Source organism: Onychostruthus taczanowskii, unplaced genomic scaffold, assembly GCF_017590055.1.
Source record: "Onychostruthus taczanowskii isolate IOZ18803 unplaced genomic scaffold, ASM1759005v1 scaffold24, whole genome shotgun sequence".
Lineage (NCBI taxonomy): Eukaryota > Metazoa > Chordata > Aves > Passeriformes > Passeridae > Onychostruthus > Onychostruthus taczanowskii.
Window position 1 is genome coordinate 10,625,241 of NW_024499684.1, and position 23,808 is coordinate 10,649,048.

The 23,808-nt window shown below is 45.8% G+C and overlaps 1 protein-coding gene across 9 annotated transcripts in view; it reads left to right on the forward strand.

Moving 5' to 3' along the window:
• Window positions 1–23,808, forward strand: part of TP63 (tumor protein p63) — a 101,613-nt gene that overhangs the window by 21,173 nt on the left and 56,632 nt on the right. Inside the window, exon 1 of one of the 9 annotated variants that reach the window (XM_041405807.1) lies at window positions 1,573–1,625. The exons of 7 other annotated variants lie outside the window; for them this stretch is intronic. In XM_041405807.1, coding sequence (XP_041261741.1) covers window positions 1,614–1,625 — 12 coding nt within the window. In that variant the 5' untranslated portion in view covers window positions 1,573–1,613. Of the gene's footprint in view, window positions 1–1,572; window positions 1,626–13,530; window positions 13,538–23,808 lie in introns of those variants that run through there. One more of the 9 variants, XM_041405808.1, reaches the window with a different exon arrangement.

Below are 23,808 nucleotides of genomic sequence, written 5' to 3' on the forward strand. Positions count from 1 at the left end.
GAGGCCAGGCTGCAGGGTGACTTCTTTTTAAGAAGTGTTTTTCACTGACGTGACAAGCTGAAGGGGGAGCGGGGAAATTCCATCCCATCCTCACCCTTACTGTAAAGGCAGCAGCTCGGAGTACATTAATGTATGTACATTAATAAATGTTCCAGTTTGTCTTCAGTGGAAGACAGCACCTTCTCTCAGTTGAATGCCGGACAAAAGCCTTCACAAAGCAAAATATGCACTGCAAACCTGTGCAAACAGCCCGTCTTTTAAAATGAGGAAAGCTCTTTTTACTCCCCTTACCACCACCACCACCTCCCTATAAATTTGCAAACATCCCTGACAGGTGACAACTCCCCTTGCAGAGAAGTCTGTGTTTGCTTTGCTGTTTCTGGGGCTCGCAGCGGCTGCAGCTTTCATTGGCAGAGAATGTGTAGCCCGGGGCAAGGTGTTTGCTTTAATCTGAAATACCTTACAACTCTCTTCCCCTCCAGCTTCTCTTTTCCTTCGGATGGCTTCGGGGCACGAGCTTCCCTTGCACCTGTCTCTCCTGTAACCTCAGCCATGTCACTCCTAGACACGAGGTGCTGCACGCAGCTGATTGCAGCAAAGGGTTGAAGAGGGCAGATAAACACAAAGGAATGCAGCAGAAACAGAGGGGCCCTGGGAGATGAGCACTGAGATCAAGGCAGAGTGCTTTATAGTATTACATTTGTCTTAGGAAAAGAGCAAGGCCAGTTTTTCTCCAAAATGCATCACCGTGTGAGATTTAAATGAGTGCAGAGCAATTAAGAGTGATTTATTGAAAGCAATTGTCCTTGTGTGGACTTTAAAGCAATTCCAATCAGCTTCTAAAATAAGATTTGCAACTTCTTGCAATTTATGGCTGAAAAATTAAACTTGCAGTCTTAAAAGATGTCCATCCTTGAGCGTAAGAGTTATGTTGGTGGAACCTGTGATTTTTATTTTTTTTTTATTATTATTATTATTATTTGACTTTTGGGAGTACAAGTGCTTGTTCACAACAGATCTAGTAGTGGGGAAGGAGCTGCAGGGCCTGAAGAAACTGTCCCACAAGTGGGCTGGAAAATGAGCATGAGTCCTGCCCTATTGAGCACCCATCAGTTGTGTTCATTGCCTCGAAGATGCAGCTCTTTGGGGAGAAACCTAGGGGAGAAGGCTGGGTGACACAGAAACCCCTCTTGTCTGGGCTGTAGCCCTGTCTCTTGCTGAGACCTTGCAGTTTTATGCACTTGTTTTGAGGAAGAAATAAACTTCTGTGCCTGTGCAAGAAAGGGGTAAGAGAAACTGGTGATCTGCACTAGCTTGGGATGGAAAGAGCTGAAGGGGGCAGGAGGAGGTTTTTGGGTCTGGTATAACATTAGACAGTCAGCAGCCTTCCCCAGCCACGTGCCTTGTGACCAGCTCTTTCACAATGTCCTGGGTGGCCCATCCTGGCTGTCAGCTGTGCCCTTTCCTTTCCCCTGGTGTGAACCACAGGCAGGCTGGGAAACCCCAGCAAAGATCTGCCTTTTTTGCATAACTGGAGTGAAGGGCTGGTGGTCCCTGTGGGTGTGGAGAACACTTGCTTTCTGCCATGGCCCTGGTGTGGGAAGGAGCTGCGGATGGCCAGGAAGGTAAGTTGCCTGTGTGTCCTTGTGGGCCTCCTGCCATTCATTAAGTGCACCAGAGGTGGTCCCCAGCCTCTCCTCTGATCAAGGATGCAGCCAGCAGCTCTGGGGTGTGGTGGGGTGATGTCTAGTTCCCTGCATTCAGGATGAACACTGATCACAAAGCCTGTGTCCTGCAGTGCTAGAAATCAGGTAAAATGTTACAGCAATTTTATATTTGTCTGACTGGCTAAATGCCCTGGGGCATCAGGGAGGAGGGATCTGGAGATCCTTCTCTAGGAGTGGGTGTGTGGCAGTGCAGTAACCCCTGCATTGTCCTGGAGCCCTCTTAGTGCTGTCAGCCTGCTCTACCAGGTGCAAAATTGCTTTCTCATACCATGTCTCAGAAGTCCTGTAAACTCACTGATGCTAAGAGATGCTGGTCTGAACCCAGAGCTGCTTTGGGCTAAGGATTTCAGCAAGAGCCTCCTGGTAAAGTGTTTGCAGAGTCTGTGAGTCTTCTGCCACCATCACCCCAGCAGTGTGGCCAGGGCTCTGGAGACGCTCTTGGCAGGAGCTGGAGTGCTGTCCCCAGGGATGGAGCAGCACATCCCCCTCCCCCTGTACATACCTTCCTGTCATGCCCCTGAGCGAGCGAGCCGTCCTCCCTCCCGCAGCCCCTTGCCTAACCAGTTCAGTGGAATGCCTGCTCCCCAGACAGTGCCGTGGTCAGAGTTTTCTTAACCTGGATCCATCCTGCCCCATAAAAGGCAGAGAGAATTCCTTGCCTCTTTTTCCTTTTTTTTTTTTTTTTTAATTTTTTTTTTTATTTGTTCTCCCTCATCTTCTGCAAATAATCGTGGGGATTTGCTGTGTGTGGCTTGATCAGGCAGTGCTGAGCAGCCTGTGGGGTGGGTTTCTCCCCTGGGGATGGTGGTGTGTGTAAGGCTGTATTTGGGTTTGGGTGTACAGCTTCATGGGCTGTGGGTGTCCCAAGCCTGGTAGCTACAGAAATTTTGGAAGTGCAACATGTGTTTCATTATTTTAAAACTGAGAGCTTCAGCTCTGTGGCTCGGCTGTTCTCCTTTAGGCACAGAGGTGGAGGTAACAGTAGGCTGTAGGGTAGATAGACTGGATGCATCTTGTGTAGGAAATGGAAGCGTTGAGGCTCTCAGCCTCAGTCCTTTTACCAATGACACACCTCAGGGTTGGCATCTGATGCTTCCCAATGGAAACAAGCGACCTTTCCCATAGTTAATCTGCTGTAGGCTCCTGAAAGTGCCACCAAACTGCCTTGTACAGGATACATTCCCAGGCTGCAGCCCAGCAAGCTGTAGAGGAGCTGTTCTGGCCCAAGGTGGCTGCTGGCTCTCTTGTGCATGCTCTCAGCCTTAGCACCATGTAAATCTCTAATTCATATTTGATGGCCATGCACAGAATTCCTGCAGGATCAGCTGTGCATCTGATGGACAGACACAAAAAGCTCCCCCATCCTGTCCTGCATGACTGCTGCATTCTATCCAACGCTTTAATATTAAAGTGCAGGCTCTGAACTCTGTTAATTTTAATTGCTTATTGAAAGTGTTTTTCTGGGTCAGGAGAAGAGAACTCTGCTTGTTGCAAGGCAATGGCTGAAGAAGCAGATGGAAGCTGGTTATGGGGTGGTGGAACTGTGGGATGGATGTCCCTGTGTGCCCACAGCAGGGTGGGGAGCTGATGTGGTGAGCAGTGCAGGAATGGTGCCTCTGTGCAGGGACTGGCTATCATGTGATGTGTGCTGCCATGGGCTCTGGTAGTTGCCACAGCCCTGCATTTTGTTGGGAAATGGTTTTGCGCCTGGAGGATGAGGCTGATTTGATAAGGAGATGCAGCAAAGTGGCTTGTGTGGCCATCCGTTTCCATACCTAGGTATTCCAGGACTGACCATGGCAGAGAAGGAAGGAGGACTTTGTACGGCACAGGGATGTGATCAAAGCTTTTATTACTGTCTGGTTTTTGTTTGAGAGAGTTTGAGGCTTGCCAAGTTTCTCTTCTTTGTGGTTATTTATTCGTGCCATAGCTGTGCAAAGAAAGTTGAGATTATGCAAAGACATTTCCATAATGAGCAAAGGCATTATTCTATTGGAAGCTTCCCTCCAGCACCTCTCCTGTTTGCAGTTGAACTCAGAAGCTCTCCTAATTTAGGCTTGGCTTTGTAAGCCTGCTGGTGTTTAATCTTCTGCTGTGTAGGTCCCTCCAAATTATATAATCATCACATTTAGGGCTGCAGATCCAGATCTAGAAGTGGTCAGTTCTTTCAGATAAGAATGGATGTAACAAATGTATCTGAATGTTCAGTTTAATCAGAGTCTGAAGACTTCCCTTGTCTTGTGTGTAGCAGGGCTCTAAAGACATATGTATGTTTCTTTCAAATAATTTTCCCTATTTCTCTTTTTCTCTGCTATTTTGTCCTAGTTCTGGCTGCAGACCAGGGATGGGTATGTTCCTTCTTGGAGGAATGCAGTCCCCTTAAACCAAGTCTTTCGTTTTTAATGTCACTTCCCAGGAAACTAATGGGTGATCTGTGTGCTGTGTGATCATTTTAGAAGCATATTTAAAATTCCCTTAAATATTTCTTCCCTTTCGGCATCTTGCTGTACATTCATTTTGGGAAGGAATAAACTAATTTTAAGCTGAAAAGCACAAACCTACAGGGAGAGTCACAGTGAAATGGGGTGTTTCAGGAGGTGTGGCTTTAACTCCAACTCTAGTGCTGTGAGCACCTGATGTGGAAGAGTGTGGTAACTGGAGTCCTCTGCCTATATGCAAATGCCTCCAAACAAAAGAAGCAGTCATTTCAGAGAGCATCTTCCTGAAGCAGCTAGGCCTGGCTCCAGAGGTTTCCATGGTGCTACATGTGCTCCTTGAGCAAGTATGGAGCAATAATGTGTTAGTGCTTATTTTACATCTTTAAAAGGTCTGCACAAACACCTGATTAAAAGGCATCTTGATCTTGAAACAATAGATTATAGGCACTTTTTCCTCTGGAGTAAGTTTAAGGTTTATGCTGTCTTGGTGGGAACTTCACTCATTGTTTCTACCTAGTTGATAGGATCCTCTTTTTTTCCCCAAAATTCACCTTCCTCTGGATGTTTTGTTTGCTTTGTGTTGTTATTTTTTGTTGGGTTGGTTTGGGTTTTTTTTTAATTCTAAACCAAATTGTGTGAAGAAGGAAAATAAGGTCCTTTTCTCCTGTTAGCTGGAAGGGTGATGAATTGAGCTGTCCATATCTATCCAGCTAACTGAAAACTCTGTGGAGCTTTATGGTACCCCTCTTTGTGGGGTGAGGGGAGAAGAGGATGGGAAGCACCTCACAAAGCTGTTTCAAGCTGCAGAGCTGACCATGCCAGGGAGAGGTTTCTCCTTCCAGGCTGAGACAAACCTGGAGCACAGCCTGGGGAGTGTCCTGTTCCCTTTCCTTGTCCAGCACAGCAAAGTGTCTGTGCTGCAGCCAGCTGTGGGGTGTAGCTTTTGTTTTAAAAGCTCTCTCCTGCATTAATTGGGATTCTTGCTTTGAAGAGAGTCTTAGGCATCCAAAGTCTCACTATATATGTTGCTTTGTGGTTCTGCAGATCCTGCCCACAGTCCTTTTAATGACTGTTATTTTTTCCCTCCAATATTTCACGAGGAGACTTCTGGACTAGGTAATGTTTTCTACCGAATGAATTTCTACCATCTGCTTTCCACTTCAGCGCTATCACTGATTTGATAGCGCTGAAATTGAGAGAATGAATTGTCAGGCAGTCACAAAAAATTAAATCTGTCTTTGTGAAGCGCAGATTTAAGGAGTGGTTTGTGGCCTGGCTTAGTTTGCTCACTGCTGACTGAACTCTTCTCTAATCAGCAGCTGAATTTGCAGAGATTAATGAAAGCTCAAAGGAGTTTTCAGTAACAAATATAACTGTCACTCTAAAAGCGTGGACTTCTATCTCCAGCCTGTTTAAATAGAAGAAGTTACTCTGAAGCACTTTTATTCCTCCTTGAGAGCATGGATGGTTATAATGGACCTCATGGTGATGTCGAGACTGGACTGAAATTAAACAAGTCTGAAGCAAAAGTGATCAATCTTCTGGGGAAGACCAGCACTGCCAAGTGCAGCATTTTTTTCATAGGAAAAAAGGCATAAACAGGCTTCCTGCCCTGGGAAGTGTCTTGCACTCCAAAGCACCTGGGCAATATCGGAGAACAGTGGTGTTTTAATAGAAGTGTGACTGGCCATGGGTTGCAGGGTCAGGGTGTAACCAGGCATTCGGAAGACTCTTCTTGAATTATTGCAAAGTGGTAACTTTCTTTTAAATACTGGATTATTGTAAAAGGGCTTGGGTGGGAGGGAGTTGGCAGCAGAGCAGAGGCTGGATAGAAAGAGATGCTGTGGTTGTGTGTTTAGAAACAGTTGTGCATTTCACGAGACCTGTCTGTAGTTTATATAAGATAAGGGACTTTCCCCTCATCTGCTTGTGCAAGAACAGCTCTGGTCTGTCAACAGTTGCTCCTTTCTCTAAGTGAAAACAAAAGCTCTGTAATCTGTTGCTATCTCCTTCTCCCTTTCCCTGGCTAAAATCCTTGGTCTCGGGGTGCAGGATTGTGCCATGACCCTGTCCTGCCTCCAGCTGGAGGGATGAGACTGTTTATGCCAATTAGGAGTAATTTTCATGATTTTTCTTGTGTAACTTCCCCTCTTAACTTTTGGAAAATATTTTGTAAATATGGGGGGTTGGGGGTGGTCAATCATGCTGTACTGAGCATCCAAAGATCCTCATGAGGCAAAAATGCAGTTTGAATGTTGAGGGTCGTTACTCCAACCAGAGTCCTGGCTTGATCCCCCAGAGTCCTCTGGACACATCTACATGCATGAGTGTCTGCTGACCCGTGCGTTTGCATTCAGCAGTGTGAAGTTATCTGCTGGCTGGTAGTTTTTCAAGCTTATGTGCTGCCTTGCCAAGATCTGTGTCCATATGGTTTTACCTCTAAGCTTTCATAGTGAAAGCACATTCCTTTAAAAAGAATCACTAGCGTACAGTAAAAGTGGGAAAATTAGGTGAAAGGTGCACCAGGAATAAGCAGAAACACTTTTTGATGAACTATCTGTATGTTTTGTCTGCCTCCTATGTCATACACCAACTGTGTCATGTCACTGCTGGCACTTCGGTGGGAATGACCCTTGGGGTTACAGGGTTTTTGGTTGTGCAGACAGTGGGGAAGGTGTGGGGACCTTGCATCACCTTGGCTGGAGAGCTGGATCTCTCTGGAGGAGTGTCTTGGTCTCTCTCATTACATGGAGCTCGGCAGCTGGAGGGCAGAGGCCCCGGGGGCTGCGTGCGCCCTTCCTAAACCAATATTGCACAGCGGGTTGTGAAGGGAACTGGTTTTGTTTCACAATTCTTTCCACCTTCCCTCTCCCTGCTCCCCCACCGTGTAGCGTTATCTCTTGACATGATGCCATTAAGTCTCTAATTAACCCTAGGGGTGTTCTGGGGGAGATAACGAGACTGTAGGAGCTCAAATAAGCAGCGTGCGCAGATGTTTACCCAGGGTCGGAGGGCAGGGCTGTTGTGACAGGGATTGCCTTGGGGAGGGCATGTTCCTTGGGAAGGAGAAGCCCACCTGCACCATGGGCAGAGCTAGGAGTTGGGCTCTCCTGCCTTTGGCAAGTCCAGCTATTTACCCTGTCCTTTTAAAATGCTGGCAAAAAAAATGCAGTTTGGAGTCCCTGGAAGAAGGGATTGATCCTCAGTACGAAACACTTGCAGACAGGGCATGTTTCTAACGTGAAGGTTTGTACATTTGAGTGCGTTTCAGAGAAATTTCTGGACTACAGACCTGCCCCTGGGTCAGTGGTGAGGAGCCAGGAGGTTCCAGTTTGTGCTCCCAGGTGCAGCAGAGAGGTTTCTCTGGGAGCTGGGGATGCCTGGTCCCTCTCCTGTGTATGGATCAGCTGCAGGACCATGCAGTGCTGGGATGCACACAAGGCTGTAGCCAGTTAGCAGCGAGTAGGATGCTGCCTTTTATACCTCATCTCTTTTTATTTGTTCTGTCTTGCCATAAATGGTTGGATTAAAAACAAAAAAGAGCAAAGTCCCTGTTTCAGGGACCACATTGTTTTTTCCTCTCTTCCTTGTAGTTTGAGCAGTGAAGATCAGCTCTGCATGACTTTTAAAGGCAGGCTAATTTTTGCGCTTTTTTTTTTTTAAGTATTTTCTTTTGCCTCTTTAACCTGGCTTCCTGCTATCACAGAGTACACATCTGTCCCTGTAAGATCTGCACTGGAAAGACTGTCAAAGACAATTGGCAGAGGCTTGTTTTTTGAGAATTCAGCATTATTCAGAGGTAACAGGAAAAAAAATCCACCAAAAACTATGTTCTATTTTTTCCCTCCTCCTCCTGTTATCTCAGTCCTAATTTGTAAACATTTCTGAGTTAAGTGAATGTCACAGTCTGTGGTGACGCAGTCAATCCAGATGCTATTTTTATACGAGTGGAGAGGTCTGAGCAGATTTTTTTAATTTGATCTGCAGGAAATTCTGCATGAACTGCCTAACAGGCAGGCAGGTGTGCATACACACCCCCCTTCTACACGAAATTACACAATCTCCAATTAACACTGCAGTTGTGGTAATGACATTTCTAATCGTCACAATTTTGCGCACTTCCCTTACGACCAGAGAGGGTTATTGAGAACTTTGCCCGTGGTGAGAGGAGCTGGGATGAGCCATGTAAGAGCATGGGGAAAGAGCATTCAAACAAAGACACTGACTCAGCAGTTTGAGTTGGCCGACAGCTCATTTTGGAAACTTTGGGGTCTTGTTTGCATTTTATTTTGTTCTTCGGCATACCAGCAGGAGCCACAAAGCATTGCCAGAAGCTTTCTAGAATATCTGAGTCAGACCTGGGAGGGTTGCAGCTGAAACTTTCAAATCTAACTAGCAATTATTATTTTTAGTTTCCTACAGTATTGGAGGTAAATTACTTTAAGACTTCCTTTCCTGAGGCTGAGCTACTTTTTTCATTTCAATCCAACTAAGCATCCAGAGCATAATTTCCATGCTTTTCTCTTGACACTTTGTTTTCTTTGCTTTCTACTTTATTCTTTTTCTGTTTGGGGTGGGGGAGAGCTTCTTGGACTCTAAAAGCAGAATTAAACCTTGTTCGTCTGCCTTCAGTGTGAAGTCATTCTTATTAATGTGTGAAAGGAGGGCCTTTGCCTGAATCGGTGTGCTTTTTCTGATTAGGCTAACTGGAATGATAAGGCATAATCTCTGTTTACAAAGATTGTCTTGCCATGACTTCAGATCATTACAGTTGATGATTCCCTTGCAGACCTGTCCAGAAGTCTCAGACAAATTATGACTATCACTGTCCCACAGCTGAAAAGTGAGTGTGCAGTGTGGGGAGGGTGGGGGTGTCCTTTTGCTTTTATGACTCAGACGTTTAAGCGTATGATATTTCAGGAAATCAAGTTTTCCTCTGAGAACCCCAAAGAGATGCTGCCTGGCTGCCATTAGGTTGTTGTAGGCTCATCTATATGAAAATTTTGTACCTGCAAAAGGAGAGAATCAAACGAGGATCTGGAAGCTTTTGTTCCTTGTGATAAGGTAGAAAGGTTCAAGCCTTTACTTTTCACTTGTGCCACTGGTGCCAGTGTGCATATCCAGGGCATGGCACCTGCCAGGGGAGCATCATAGGAAGAGAGTGCATTTAGATCTGAAGCCAGTGAAACCAAGTTTGGGTCCCTGGGGTGAGGAGAGGGACACACCTGTGCCTGGGTTGCAGCAGCGTTGGTGGGCACAGTGTCCGGTGCCTGCTCTGTTGCCTCCTGCCACCCCTGGTGGTGTGGTGGTGTCCTCTTTTGTGTCCCTTGTAGATGACAGATGTGCAAAAAGCCACTTGTCCAGCATCTGATTCAAGGTGACCACGCAGGGTAATGCATCTGAAAGACTGAGCCAGGTTGGGGCTGTGTGTACAGAGGGCAGGGATTTGTGCTGACATGTCAATTTATTCATGCTATATACACCTCTCCTCGTGTTTGACATGCAGATCTCTTTGGATAAACTTCCACGTATCTCTCTGTATCTGGGTGTTGCTTCACCCACAGCCACCTCCAGCCACCTGTGGGGCAGAAGATGGCAGATACCTCACACAACAGTCCTGCATTAATGACCTGGAAAAGGAGGATCTTCTGAGTTTCAGAGCATAGCTATGAAAGAGGATTTTACAATGACCTGCCGAGGTTGGGAGATTTATGTATATACCTTCTCCTGCTGTCTCCTTCCCCTCCATAGTTTTTGAGCTCATGGGCCAGTATGAAAAACTTGACAATATTTAGGGATCAAAATGGTCATCTGAGCACAGCATAACTTTTCCTCACTGTTAGACAACAGGAGATCCATGGGTGACATGAATTCTTGCTCCATGTCCACCTCTGTGTAAGCTTTGCAGTGGTGCTGCAAAGTGCCCTGTTTGGCTAACGGTGCTGTGGCTGCTCCCTGCAAACTTCACCTGGATCTCCAGATTAGCACTGGTGTGGCTTTTTGGCTTGTGCCCATCCCGGGTGAGATCAGATAAGTACATCGGGCACAGTCCCTGGTCTGAGGTGGTGCTGGGAAGATGGAGAGGAGGGCAAGGGGCCACGGCAGTGGTCTGTTGAGTTGTTCCTGTGCTGTGGCAAACTGGCTGTGTGCTCGGCAGCTCTTGCGGGTAGCTCAGGAGCACTGAAGGTGTGTGAGAAGCTCAGGTGGCCCCGACCCGAGCTGGGGTATTGCTGTCGGTGGTAGGTCGGGAGGGCTCAATGCTCCTCTCTGCAGTGTGTTCTCGGAAGTGCCTCCTTGCACTGTGCTCGGTGAGGAGGAGCTGGGAAGGTGCACTGGAAATGCTTCCAACCTTTTTCTAACCTGCTCGCAGCCTTAGTGAGCTGTGCTTGCAGGGTGAGAGCTATGTCAGACCCCTAGTTCTTGTGGCAAGCGGCTGCTGCAGGGGAGGTGGACACCGTAATCCTTTGCTCTGTGTTTGTTCTTGTTTCGCTTCCTGCCCGAAGATGGTTTTGCCCCGTTTTATTAGTGGCAGCCTTAGGAATGTGCTGGCCGCTCCAGCCTGGAATAGGCTGGTGAGCTTGCAGTGTCCTTTAATTTACAGAGCTGCCGTGAGCCCAGGAGCCGCCATCCCCGCGAGCAGCACCGCCTGCTCGCTTCCATCCCGCCGTGAGCCCAGTCCCTCCCTGCGTGCCCGGGGAGGCTGGAGTGAAATGATGCCCGCGGCCAGGCGTGGCAGGAGCGGCAGCAGCTCCGGGGCAGAAGCGGGGAGCTGCTGAGGCTCTGTGAGGGTGGCAGCCCTGCCGGGACCCTTGTCCCTCCCTGCGGTCGGTCGCTCGCCGGCCGCAGCGGGAGGCTCGGTGTTCCCTGGCAGCGCTGGCGTTTCGGCAGAGCCCTGCGTGAGGACAGGTCCTCGGATAAAGTTCGGAGCGCTGTCATTAGGCTGGGCCGCGCTCCGATTTGGATGCTTGGTTTCCTCTCTCCCCCCCTCCCCAGCCCTTTGGGAAGGTGTTCTGTTTCGCCTGGCGCTTCGGGAGCAGCTGCCTTTTGTTCTGCCGCGCATCCCGCTCGCCCGGCGGAGCCTCGGGGGCTCGGGCTGCCGCCTGCGCAGCGCTGGGCTCGCACCCCGCGGCTCCGGGGGCTCCCCGGGAACACCAGCACAGGACAGGGGGCTTGTCTGCTTGCCCGGAGTAAAATCACAGCGGGGATCTCTCCTGCAGATCTCGGCTAAGTGCTCTTCCTATCTTTTGAAAAGTTTCCCGTGGGCATCCTGTCCAGGTGGTTTTTACTGAGCGACACCCAAAAACTTCTCCCATGTATTAATTTATACACCGTGAGTCCCTTTGGACGAGTTGGGGTTTTTTTGCTTGTTTTTTAATCATGATGCAAGTTCGAAGCAACTGCAGAGGAGGGGAAAAAATCTAGCTGGAGTGATGCCCTGCAAACACAGGACCTGTTGGCTGTGAGTTGGATGGGAACACAGAGGTGACGGAGAATGTAGCTGGATTCTGGTGCATGGAACCAGTGATTGATTCTCAGAAAGCTCCTTGGGGGGTTTGTCCCAAATCTCCACACACTTGGCTGCATTACGGTACCACTGGTGTCGAGCATTGCATCTTGATCCCTTCATGAACGTTTTGGTTCTTGGTAGCAGCAAAAAAACAGCTCTGGAATCTTTGTAGAAAATAAATAGGAGAGGTTTCTTGGAGCAGCTCCTTTAGAGCAGTTCCATGGCTCTCTTTTGAGTTCCTAAACTTGTAGAAAAGTGACGGGGGAAAGTTATTGTTTCCTTTCTTTTTCCCTGCCTGTCTCTTTCTTTTTTTCTTTTCTCTTTTTTTGGCCATTCCCCCCCTGCCCCCCTTCCCTTCCCTTTGCTTTTTAGAGATTGGTGATAAGGAATTCTAACTACTTAATGAGCTGGGAGAGGCCTCTCTCCATTGGAGTGGAGGACTCCAGGTGGCACTTTGACAGATTGGACAGGTAAGGCAGGAGAGCCCCACCTCCTCCTGCTTGCCTATAGTATAGGTATATAAGGGAAACTTCAATTATGCAGAGAGGCACACTCTGAGTCCTGTTATCTCCACAGTAGCATCACATATTTTTAGGGTCTTCTAGGGGGTGGGAGGTATTTGTCAAAATCCTGGAGCCAGAAGAAAGAACAGCAGCGTTGATCAATTTGACTGCTAACATGTTGTACCTGGAAAACAATGCCCAGTCCCAGTATAGCGAGGTAAGGACTCTAGGTTTCAGCTGTGATATCGCTAATGTATTTTTATTTTTAGTGAATATGTGCAATTTCTTCACCCCTGAGGTTAGGTGCGGAATATACACTTGTTTTTGTGAGACTTTGGCAATTTACAGTGGAAAGCAGAGTTTGTTGGGCTAAATAGCTGAATGAGAGTGAACTTCAGATCTTTACATTTGGGACAGCGAATTTGTTTGGGAAGCCTGATCAACCAACATAATTTTCTTTCATTGGAGAAGCAAGGCAAGGCAGTTTTTATGGTGGGCAATGCACACAGATTGCATTCCTGTAGCAGTCTGAATACTAGCTGTGTTGTCTGCATTATAACTCTTTTACGAGTCTTTTATTGCCAAAATTACTGCTTGTGGTTTCAAGTGGATGGTATCTAGGAAATAACTAAAAATGTGTTAAAAATCCCTTCTTAGGTTACTTTTTAAAGCAAAATAATATGCTTTTTACAAACAAAGATTCTCCGCTGCAAATACTGTGTTAGCGTCCGCACCAACAGCTCTTTTACTCAGTGCTGTTAATAGCTTGCCTCATAACTTGCAGCAGCAAGGTATTTTACACAGGGTGTTCGTAGAGGATAAATGTGTGTACAATAGATGCATTTTATTTTCTACAGCCCTTTGCACTTCATGGGTGTGAGTGGGACGCAAACTTCAGGTGCAGCTTTGATTTAATTTTTTAAAATTATTTATTTAATTGCTTTTAACTAGCTTGGGTCGATGCTTTGAAAGGTGGCCGTGGAGAGGATTGCCACACGCTGTGCAAATCTTGGAGGAAGTTACCAGGGGTTGAGGGAGATCTAACGACAATATTGGTTTACATTCCAGCGGAGACAGCAGCTGTGTTGACACTTGCCAGAGTGGCAAAGCCGCCAAAGCTCTGTGTGTGTGTGTGTGTGCGCCCGTGTGTATTCCTGAAGAAAAGGCTTCAAGTGGAGGGCACGGGGTACGAGCCCCAAAGCAGACAGAACCTCAGCCACTTGGAAGAGAAAACAAAATAGAAATTGAAAGGCCGAGAGCATAGCTAGGAGATGAGACAGGTGGCGAGGAGACGTCTGTCGAAAGTTTACTCGAGGCTTGCACGCCTGGGATGGCGGGTCTGTGACTCGGGGAGAGCGGGAGGTAAACTGAAACCAGCGTGCTCTCCCCGTCCCTGTCTGCAGGGAGCCCAAACCCCGCGTGCGCCTGGTTCCTCTGCCGCCTGCATGCAGGAAACCCAAATGGGTGACTTTTGGTTTTTTTCCCTCGGTTAATTATAAACTCTTAAGTGTGGAGAGAGCACTTCTTGGAGTGTTTGCTTGGTGTTATTTGTCTGCTGCTATCTGATCAACTTTCGCTGAACAGCAGCGGTGGGGCTGTGGAGTCCCTATGGTTGACTGGCTGGGCTCATCTGTCAGAAGCGATGCGCTCAGCAGCGTTCTCGCTCTGCTGAAATGCCACTCGTCACTGTTGCTGTCAGGGAAGGTTTTTAAAAGGCTTCAGCTCTGATTTATTTTTGTTTTTTCCCCCTCCCCTCACTCTCCCTCTTACCTCCTTGGATTTGAACAAGGTGCACTGACTTAGTTCATCCAGTGAAGCATTGTACTCTGGGGAAGGAAAACCCAATTAGCATTGACTTGGCTTCGTTTCTGAGGAAGAGCAGCCTCACTAATGACTTGTTTCAAAAGAGAGGGAGACTTGTTAATGCTCAATTAAAATATATTGGTGATGATGAACCTCGCCCATCTTAAGCTTGCAAACAAGAAGTAGACTTTGGCATGAATTCCTCAGAAAAGAAGAAAAAAATAAAGTTCTCAATGTGCAAATAGAAGCAGCGCTTTGTTGTCACTGGTAATTGCAGTTCAGATTTTAGAGCTGTTGCTGGGTTGGTCACAAGGCAGACATAGCAACTCATGAAAAACTTAGTATAGACTAGCTTCTGGGTTTAGAAATGGACCTTATTTAAGCAGAGGAAATAATTCCCCCATATTACAATCAAGTTTCAAGCTGAAGAGCAGGGATTCCTCTCTCATCCCAAGCCTGTTTCTTGGGGTGCTGTGCCCTGCCACCCCAGGATGTTGGCTGCGTGCTGGCAGATGCCAAGCTCTGTGGTGCCTTCAGCCCTGGGAATGCATTCCCAGCCTGGGAATGCATTCCCAGCCTGGGAACGGGCCGTTGCACAAGCCCCAGTGCAGGCTGTGTGGTCAGGGTGGCGAGCTCGCACCATCGCCCACGGCCGTGGGCCACCCATGCCTGCGAGTGTGGTGCCCAACGCCATGGGTTCCTTCCAAATGGGTCAAATCTGCTTGGGAAGAGAGGAGAGAGGGGAGAAGGGTGTTAAAGTGAATCACTGCCCTGAGAGGCTGGAGGTGGAACCTGTTTGAACCACTTTTTCAGCTTAATCTATCCCAGCATTTGATCTGGGTCAGCTGTAAGAACAATCAAGCTCTTTGTTGGTAGAGCACTGGATTTGATGACCCTGGAGATCTGTTCTTGTGTGCTTACAAGTAGGAGATGTGAAAAGGAGAGAGACTTTGGGTAGTTATTAATAGGATGATGAGGTACTGATGAATAGGAACCCTTTGGATGTCAGTGTATCTTCCTGCCTCATCTCCACATGTGGAATTTTGTGTTGTGTACAAATGTTTGTGAGGAAGCATGCACAAAATTGGATGTGAAGAAGAGAACCTGCAAGTTTTTCTGGTCTTGTCCAACTTTCCTATGTCCTTCTGAGGGGAGATGAGAGTAATAGAGATTCCCTCTAAGGACTCTGGGTTCATCTGCAGTTTGGCTGGGTGATGATGCAGAGTTTGGAGTGCTTGCTAAAATCAAATTAAATCATTGCCAAAAGAATAAACACATCTTGTTCAAACACTGATAAGAAATATGTGCCATGACTTTTGATTATATCCGTCATTCTTCCCAAAGATCTTCCTGCTCTTTGTGGGAGACAAATTAAAGAATCTCTTTCCGTTAAGATTTTTATCATCGTTTTGGGAGGGGTGGGGGGGGAAATAGTTTTATACTAAAAGAACTTGTGCACTGCTTTATGGGTTTTTGGCAGCATTCCTTCACGCTGAAAATTAAGAAGAGCTATATACATATGACTGCAAATATCTTTGAGGGTTAGGATAGCCTCTTCAGAAGGGTGCATTTCGGTTTTGTTTTTCTTTTCCCTCTTAGCTTTTAAATAATAATTCACATGTGTGTGTTTGAGCTGCAGTGCCCTGGGTGTGAGTCCTTTCTTTGTAGGAGCAGGCACGTTGGGCTCTGGGCTGGCTTGGAAGGATGTCTTGAGGGAGCTGGACCTCCTCAATGAGAGAAACATTTCTTGTGCCTATCTGGGATATTGGTTCAGCAAACCTTAGTTTAAGGTTAAAGAGTCTGGGAGTTGAGCTATAACTGATAACTTGGAGCATCAGCTTAATTTATGTGCAGTAAAAGTGTGTCCTGGGTTTACCATCCTTGTTGTCAGCTTGGATTTGGCCGAGAACTACAAGAGGACAAAGCCGTGGCTTTCCTTGGCTGATTTTGCCACATGGTATAGTCATCATGACTGCATTTGACAAAGGCTCTTTCCCTCTTGCTGCCCCTTCTCTGTGGCCCTCAGCCAAACCTGGGGTAAAGGAAGCAATCTCTAAGGGATGCTGCCTGGTCACTGCCCAGAAGAGCAGCCCATCTGCTTCCTTCCCAGAGGTACCAGGAAGAAAGGATTATCTGTGCATTACCCTCTGAACCCCACATCTTGTCCTACCCCAAGATGAAAACACTTGGATAGATGCTATATAAAGCCTGATTTTTTTTTTTCTCAAGGAAGAAGGCTTTGGCTGAACCTGACCGTCTCTCCTGCTTTCCTATTTGTGATGCTGTCTTGGAGTTTTGCTGGCTCTGAGCAGGCAAGCAATTCCCAATCCCTGGGGAAGGAAATCTCTTTCTGAGCTGTGCAGGATTCAGATGCGAGCTCCATGCCTTCCAGTGGCCTCTCTTTTATTTAAATGGTATCAACACCCCACATGTTTGAGCACAGTCTGTCATTAGGAGCAAGAAATAGGGAGATGCATTGGAGGTTGTGTTTCTTGATGGTATCCCTGCAATTCCAGCTACGCTTCTTGTGCATTCGTCCTTCGATTTTGCTGTAATTGCACTTAGGGGATTAAAGGTTCTGTGATGTGATGACATCTGTGCAGGCTTGAGAGGCATGTGTCTTATCCTTGAGCTGCAAAGGTCTTCTGCAAGACTGCAGAGGCCCTATATATAACCAGGTTCTTTTTTTCCAAGAGGTTTTCAAGCTGCATTCCAGTTGCAAAAGTTTAATCTGAGGTAGAAAACCCTAAGGTTGGAAATGAGTTCATCTTTGGTTTGGAGAGACTAAGTGGATGCTACTGCTCTCTTTGGTTTTGCCAGGGAAGAGGGTTAGATAGACCAGAGAGATGGGTAGTGGGAAGCTGAGACCTGCCTCTTGCCATGTGCCGATCTCCCTCCTGGCTGAATCAAGGGGATCATGCTGCAGGAGAAACACAGGGAAGGGCAAGAGTTGAGCGTGCTTCCAGCAAAAATCTACCCCATCGCTGCAGTGGGTTTGTTGTGCCATGGGTGGCCTTTTGTTCTGTTGTAGGGCACCAAAAATTTCTTGTGGTAGTACGGGCAATGTGACCCCCATGTTGAGCGGCGAATTGGGGATTTTGCCTGGAGAAATTCTCGCCTTGTTTAGGTGGAGGAACGAGACCTCAGCAGATTGTAACCTGCATGTGGATGGAAAGAATAAAATATCACACAAAAATGAAACCTGCTGACATTTGACCATCTGCACTGCTTTAACTGTGCAGTGTTTGTGCAGAAATCAGGACAGCCTGGCTGTGTGTGAAGTGTTGGTACTGCTCAGTTATGTACATGCTCTGGGGTTTGTCAGTCACGTAATCACACTTGACATCAGATTAGAAATGGCAGCTCCGTTTTACAATTTTCCATGGTCAAAAGAAAGGTTAGTAAGCACTGTGAAATCAGGGACGGATGATCTCCTCAGTTTCTTGTTTGATTTGGCAAAAAAAAAAAAAAATTCTAAATATTTTCTAGTATGAAAATATAGTTTTTCAGTGTGAGAGATGAAAAAAAGCTGCCATTGCAGTGTGGTCAGGATGTTTTACGTCTTGAAGTGGTTGCAACAGATGATCCATTTGGTTTGCTGTAAGTTGACCTTGGTTGAGACGCAATGAAATTATCCATATATATATATATATCTTCATGGTCTGGTAATGTTTTTTCCTTGGGGACTAGAATTGCTGTTTTGAATTGTTATTTTTATTGGTCTGATTTGAATCTTCAACAGTGTCACCAACACCCGATCTCTCTGATTTATTCCAACATGAGCCCAGTTATGCTATTGCCTAGCTCCCTCAGGAGCTATTTTTCTTTCTTTTTACCTGCTTTGTTTTAAATAACAAGCTAGTGGCTTTAAGTTGAATGAAATTGCTTTCTTTTTTTCTCCCTGGGCATAGAGAAACACCAGAAAGGAACTTTTTCTACCTTGTGTTTCAGCCCATCGGGTGGCAACCTTTTTGTTTGTATTTCTCAAGTTTATGCCTTGTGGAAGGCATAAACTCTGTGGAAGGGTTTATTTCCAGTTGCATCTCTGTTTACTGTGAGACAGAAGCTTCAGTAGATCTATGAAGAAGACATGGCATCTGCAACAGGAAAGTTGTGGATGTGGGATGTGAGAGGGTGTAAACCATTTGCTTTGCACTTTTTCCTCTGGAAGGCATTAGTTATAACTAGTGGAGAAACTACTTATTTCATTATCGTGAAGGGCTGAATAAAAGCGGGTGTTGCCTGGCTCAAGGCAAATTTTAAATTCTATTTACAAAATGTTCCCACTGAAAAAAAAATCTGGAAACGCTTCAGAAAGGAGCTCTTGCACCGATGGATTTGTGCTAGACATTGTTAAACCCTGTTATTTTTCTGGCACTGCCTCCAACGCCTCTTGAGAATGTGCAGAGTAGGCAATAAAATGAATGCAACTCTTTTAAAGCTAGGTTGCATAAATCATCAGAAAGGAGAGGAGCTTCTTGTACTCTAACAGCAGCACTCACTCCATCCTCTCCAGCAGAGAAGTGAGCTCAAAGCTCTTTGTGCCACTTGGCCTGGATTAGTATTAAGTCACTTTTGGTATCAAGTAGAATTAAGAGGAAAATAATTACTCTCCAAGGGTGTTAAGGTTCGACTTTTTTTCCCCTTGCACGTGTTTTCTGGATTCTCTGCTGTCTCAGTGCCATGATCCTTGCAGTCCCCTGTCAGCTCTCCAAGGCTGTGATCTTTAGAGTGACACATGAGCTCAGCCATGGTCAGACATGTGGGTGGGTCTCTCCAATGAATAAACTTGCTGTTCTTAAAAATCTCCCTGTTTTGTTTTGTCTTCTTCAGTTACAGTACTAAATTATTTCTGAGAAATCTTCCAGTTTTCAGTCTCCCAGAGCTTCCCATCAGGACTTTGCTGTGCTGAGAGAAGAGGCTGTAATTGTCAGATGGATTAAAGAGCTGCTTTTCAGTAGGAGCAGACCATGGCATAAAGCTTTTTGTATAGCAGCCCAGAACATATAAGGCTTTGCAAGTGATGATTTGGCTGTGAGTTACTGGCAAGAAAGGTTCATCCCTATGTTTCTCGGTACTGTTTTGTATAAATACACTGGGTCCTAGCTGAGAATATTGTCTCTCTTCTAAAGGAGAGCCTATAAGAGGCTGTCCAGGGTTAGCTTAGCTGCTGGGGCAAGGAACAAAGAACAGGATGGCATTTAAGGTGTTTGGGGTTTTACCTCTGTAAGGCTACTAATATAAGGAGCAAACCCAGTAAGAAACAACTGTTCAGGAAGTCTCAGATAAGACACAGGAAAGGTTTGGGTCCTTGGTGTTGGCAAAGTAAACGTGGATCCTCTTTGGAAACTCGAATTTAAATTTGGTGATTTTATTTGAAATTACTGACCATTGTTATCCGCTCCATGAACAAGCAAGCAACATAAACATGGGAGATTTTGTTTTTTAATTTGTACTAGAATTGGGTCACCTGGAAGTTGATCCAAGAATGCTCAATGATATCTTGTATTTTTACAAATCCCTTGCTGCTGCTGTTTCACTTGGGACCTTAGTGGAACAGCTAAAGGAGCAGTGTTTTAACCAGGACATGTGTGTTAGTATCTTGAGTGGATGGCTTGAGCTGTGATGTATTTCTGGGCTTGTGCTCAGTCGTCCGCTCACTTTGGAAGTGGACCCAAGTGGCAAGGCTGAGCACGCTTGAAAATTAATGCATTGATTGGAGCCCAGCAGCCTCTTGGGATGGATTCCAGAGTTTGGATCCGGATTAAACTTCCCCCCAAGGACTTTGGGAAGTGGTATACAAGGGGACCTGGTGAAATTTGAGATGAGTCCAACTTCCTCAAGATGGCAAGAAGATGAATGTTTTTACCAAGGGCAAGAAAGTGGGAGGAAACGCACAGTTTAGGGAGGGAAGGGGAAATATTTTATGGTGGGGTAGTGTCTGGGAATGAAAGGGATGGATTGTGTCTCAGCAGATATGAATCTTTCAGTTTTAATCCACATCTAGGAAGTAAATAAAAAGAATCTTGCCAGCTTTGGGGAGAGGGGAGGAGGTGCTGGGCTTCTGGGCTGTGCTGCTGAGGCAGAAATCCCTGTGCCACAGAGCAGTGGTCCAGCTGTGTCAGGGGATGATGCACAGGGCTAGAGCCTCAGGAGTCAAGGGGAACAGAACAATAGGAATAGGTGGATGCCAGCAGAAGCATTGAGTCAGCAACTGGATGGGAAATGACTGAAAAGTGTATTTAATCATTTTGCCTGTTTGTTTTAGCTTTTTTAGGTAATGTCATGGAGTCTTTGGGAATCATGAAAGTCTTTTTTGGAGAGCGATGGCTCAAAAAAAAATTTCTGACTAAGTGCTCTGTAAAATTTGTATTCTGCAGATGTAAGTTATGTCTCTCAGATTCTCAGTAGCCTCTGCAAGCCTTTACTGTGGTTTCTCAGGGCTGCAGTTCTGTTCTGCATTTCATCCATAGTCAAAGGACTGGCTCCCTCAGGAGTGCTGGTGGTGATTGACTGGGACTGAATAGATGAGTAAATCTCCCTCCACCTTCTTTCAGCAGCAGGAAAATATGCAAGAAGTTCTTTTAAAGGAAACCAGAATGTGCCCTGGCTAGGTGTCACCAGTACTCTGAAAACAGGAAACTACTGCTTGATGCTAAAGTGGGAAAGTTGTTGAGATGAGCCTTGGTCAGGCCACTGTGTTTTGTGTCTGAAAGAAATTGTGAATGTTCAAGTTGGAGGGGCAGGGAGTTGAATGTGGTGTCAGATGGAAATTAGTAGGTATATTGTTACTCAGAAATCTGGAACACCTTTCTGTCTGCACAGGGAAAGGTCTGTGCAGCTGAATTCCTCAAATGTAATTCCTCTCTGAAGCTGAGCCTTGCATAAGTGACCATGGCACCATGTGTCCTGGTGTTTGCTGCAGCCAGTCGTACTGGACAGGGAGGAAAGTACTGAAAACTGAGTTAAGTTTTGCTCTTAGACATTGGAAACCCCATGCCAGAGAGCCCACTGGGAATCCTGCATGTGCAGCGTATGTGGCCAAGTGATTTAAATAGTTGGGGAAAATGTTTGTGATGTTTGTAAAGCTGATGGAGTGAAGTCACTGTGGAAGAAGCAGTGCCTTTGCATGTGTGTTGTGTCTGTGCACACTCACACCCCCCTCTTTCAAAGACCAGCTTTTGTGTTTCTTTTATGCACAGCCTGGCATCTTTGGAAAACACCACATGAGGTTCCTGCTCACCTCTGAGTAGGCTGCAGCAGTGCTGTGAAGCTGTTTCTGATGTGAGCTAGAGAGGCAGGGTGGGTAGGAGGGTCTCCTGGTTGTGTGTATCCTGCTGCACTGAACCCCAGCAGATCCTTGGGCTCAGGCAGTGTCAGCTTGGTGCAGCCCAGGAGCTGCTTTTGTGCAAAAAATAGTGTTGGAAGGCAAAGCCCTGCCTCCTTTTGTTCTCTGCAGTTGGGATCTAATCAGAATTTGGCATCCAGTCCTCTTGACTCCCCCTCAACCTTGAAGGCTTTTCAGTCTGCTCTTTGGTGTCCAGGCTTTTGGGAACACCATCCAGGAGTTTTCTTGCTTGATTTGGACAGAAGAAATGGCCAAATACATCAGAAAATCCAGTAGATCTTCCTTTTAATCTATAAGGACTCTGATGCTGCTGTGTAACCCTTTTCCTCTGCTTGCTCTAACTTGTTTTAATCTGCCCTTTGCCCTCCTATAACTCTTCTTATGAATTCTTATATTCCATAGTTGCACCATGCTTCAAAGAGTGGGCGTGGGGGGTTTATGTGTGTGGCTTTTTTTTTTCTCTTTTTTTTTTTTTTTTTTTCCCTGTGTGTTTAACTGCTTGACTTATTTAACTTGCAGATGATCTGAATTTCTTGTTCTGACTAAAATGCTACCTAGCTGGAGTATTTTACTTTCATGTCTAAAAGATGATGCATTTGGATTTTATTGAGCATAATGATGAATTTGGGAGCTAACTTCAATTCCTTTCTATTGAAAGCTAACTTTCAATTCAGTTCTATTCTGACCCTGGTTATTCACTGTCCCTGTGCCCTTTGGCCATACTTTGGTGGTTACTGAGCCTGCAGCCTTTCACTGTGGATGACACACAGATATCCTGTCCAGCCTAAGCTGCCCTCTCAACACAATAAAATGCTGCATGTCTGAGATGACTGATAACATCAATGGTTACTGTCCAGTAAAGAGTTTAAGAAACAAGGCAGCTTTAATCAACTACTGGAGTTTTCCTCTCCAGCCCCTGCTTTTCCTCCCCAGCTCCCCATTTGTGTTTTAATTGGTTCCTCTTAATGTTTAAAGTTCTATTTTTTTTTAATCCAACTTTTCAGCATTATTGTCCAAAATCAGCACACAGGATTTCTGGGCAGCTGTCTGAGCTGGGATCTTACAGTTGTTCTCAGCCACTGAAATCAGGCAAAAAAAGCCTCGCCAAGATTTTGGCATCTTTTTCTGGTTTTTCTGATGCAGGTCTTTGTCTTCAGTTATGTTTACATCTCCTGGGAGCGTGTGGGGGTGCTTTTCCTATTTGTCTGTACTTTATGGCTCTTCAGATCTTTGTTGATGTTGTGTTGTCCAGCTGGTAATAGGAGAGCATAGGAAACTCTTGGCTTCTCTTTCAGTTTTAGGAAGCTGAGTGTTTGGGTTATTAATCATTTTATTTTAAGATGATGGAGTTGTAATGTCTTGTGATTTCATGCATTTCATAGAGAAGATATTGTACGATTTACTTTTTTTTCACTGCCTTCTCTTTTTTGTATGTGTGTTTTGAAATTACATGTAAAATAAATTGCAGAGCACAAGCTCAGGATCAAGAAATGACTGTGTGCAGTGGGGGTGGGTCTTGGACTTTCCTGTTTTAAACTGTCTGAATTTTCAAAATAACTGAGCATAGCTGAGATACTCTAATGAAAGTGGTTTATATTTCTGAAAGGGATTTTTTGTTTTATGAAAGCTTTATAGTCTAAAAACTAAAACGATCTGACTTTCAGAAACACCGTTGCTTTCTATGCAAGTAGAACTTTTTGCAAGAGCCCAATTTAGAATTTTTTTTTAAGAGCCTAAAATGCTGCTCTAGGGAGATCAGGGGTATTATTTTTATATGCACTGGAAAATATTTAGACGTACTTACACAGTGTAGGGTGTCCAGCCTTAATATTTCTGTGAAGTGGGATGCCCTGTCATTCTGATAATCCTTGAATTAGACAAGGTCTTTCACGTGAACCTGTGGCAGGTGGTGGGAGTCAGGAATTACAGGCATTCCTGCTTTGGGCTGTACTTGTTTTAAAAGACACCCTGCTCCTGGCTGAAAAACACTTCTTGCTGAGTTAAATGAATTAACCAAGGGGCAAAACTCAAAAGTTTTGCTAAAACAGAAAACTATTACAGCTGGGGGGAAGAAGACAACTCCAAAGCTTACAGCTCTTGTGGGTAGACAGGAACTCGCCCTCACGTTGCTTTTTGTTAACTTGTCTCATTCTCTGAGCCCACAAATACTTGCATATGTGGACTCTAACTTGAACATGAAGTTCTGCTGTGTTCATCAGTCCTGTGGCTCAGTGAAATGTGACCTGCAGCTGTACAGGGTATGGCTCTTAAAATTGTGCTGCGTCTGTGAACCTAAAGGGTGTAGATGTGGCACTGTGTGCCCGCTGGACTAGCTCATCCCAGTGAAAATGGCACAGACTCTTCTGCCTCCTCCAGTGCACAAGCCAGATTGTTTATCAAGTGTGATTCTGTGTGTGTTTGATGTGCACTGATTTCTCCTGTTCAGCTTCTGTGGTGTACTGTTCACCGAATGCGCCATAGG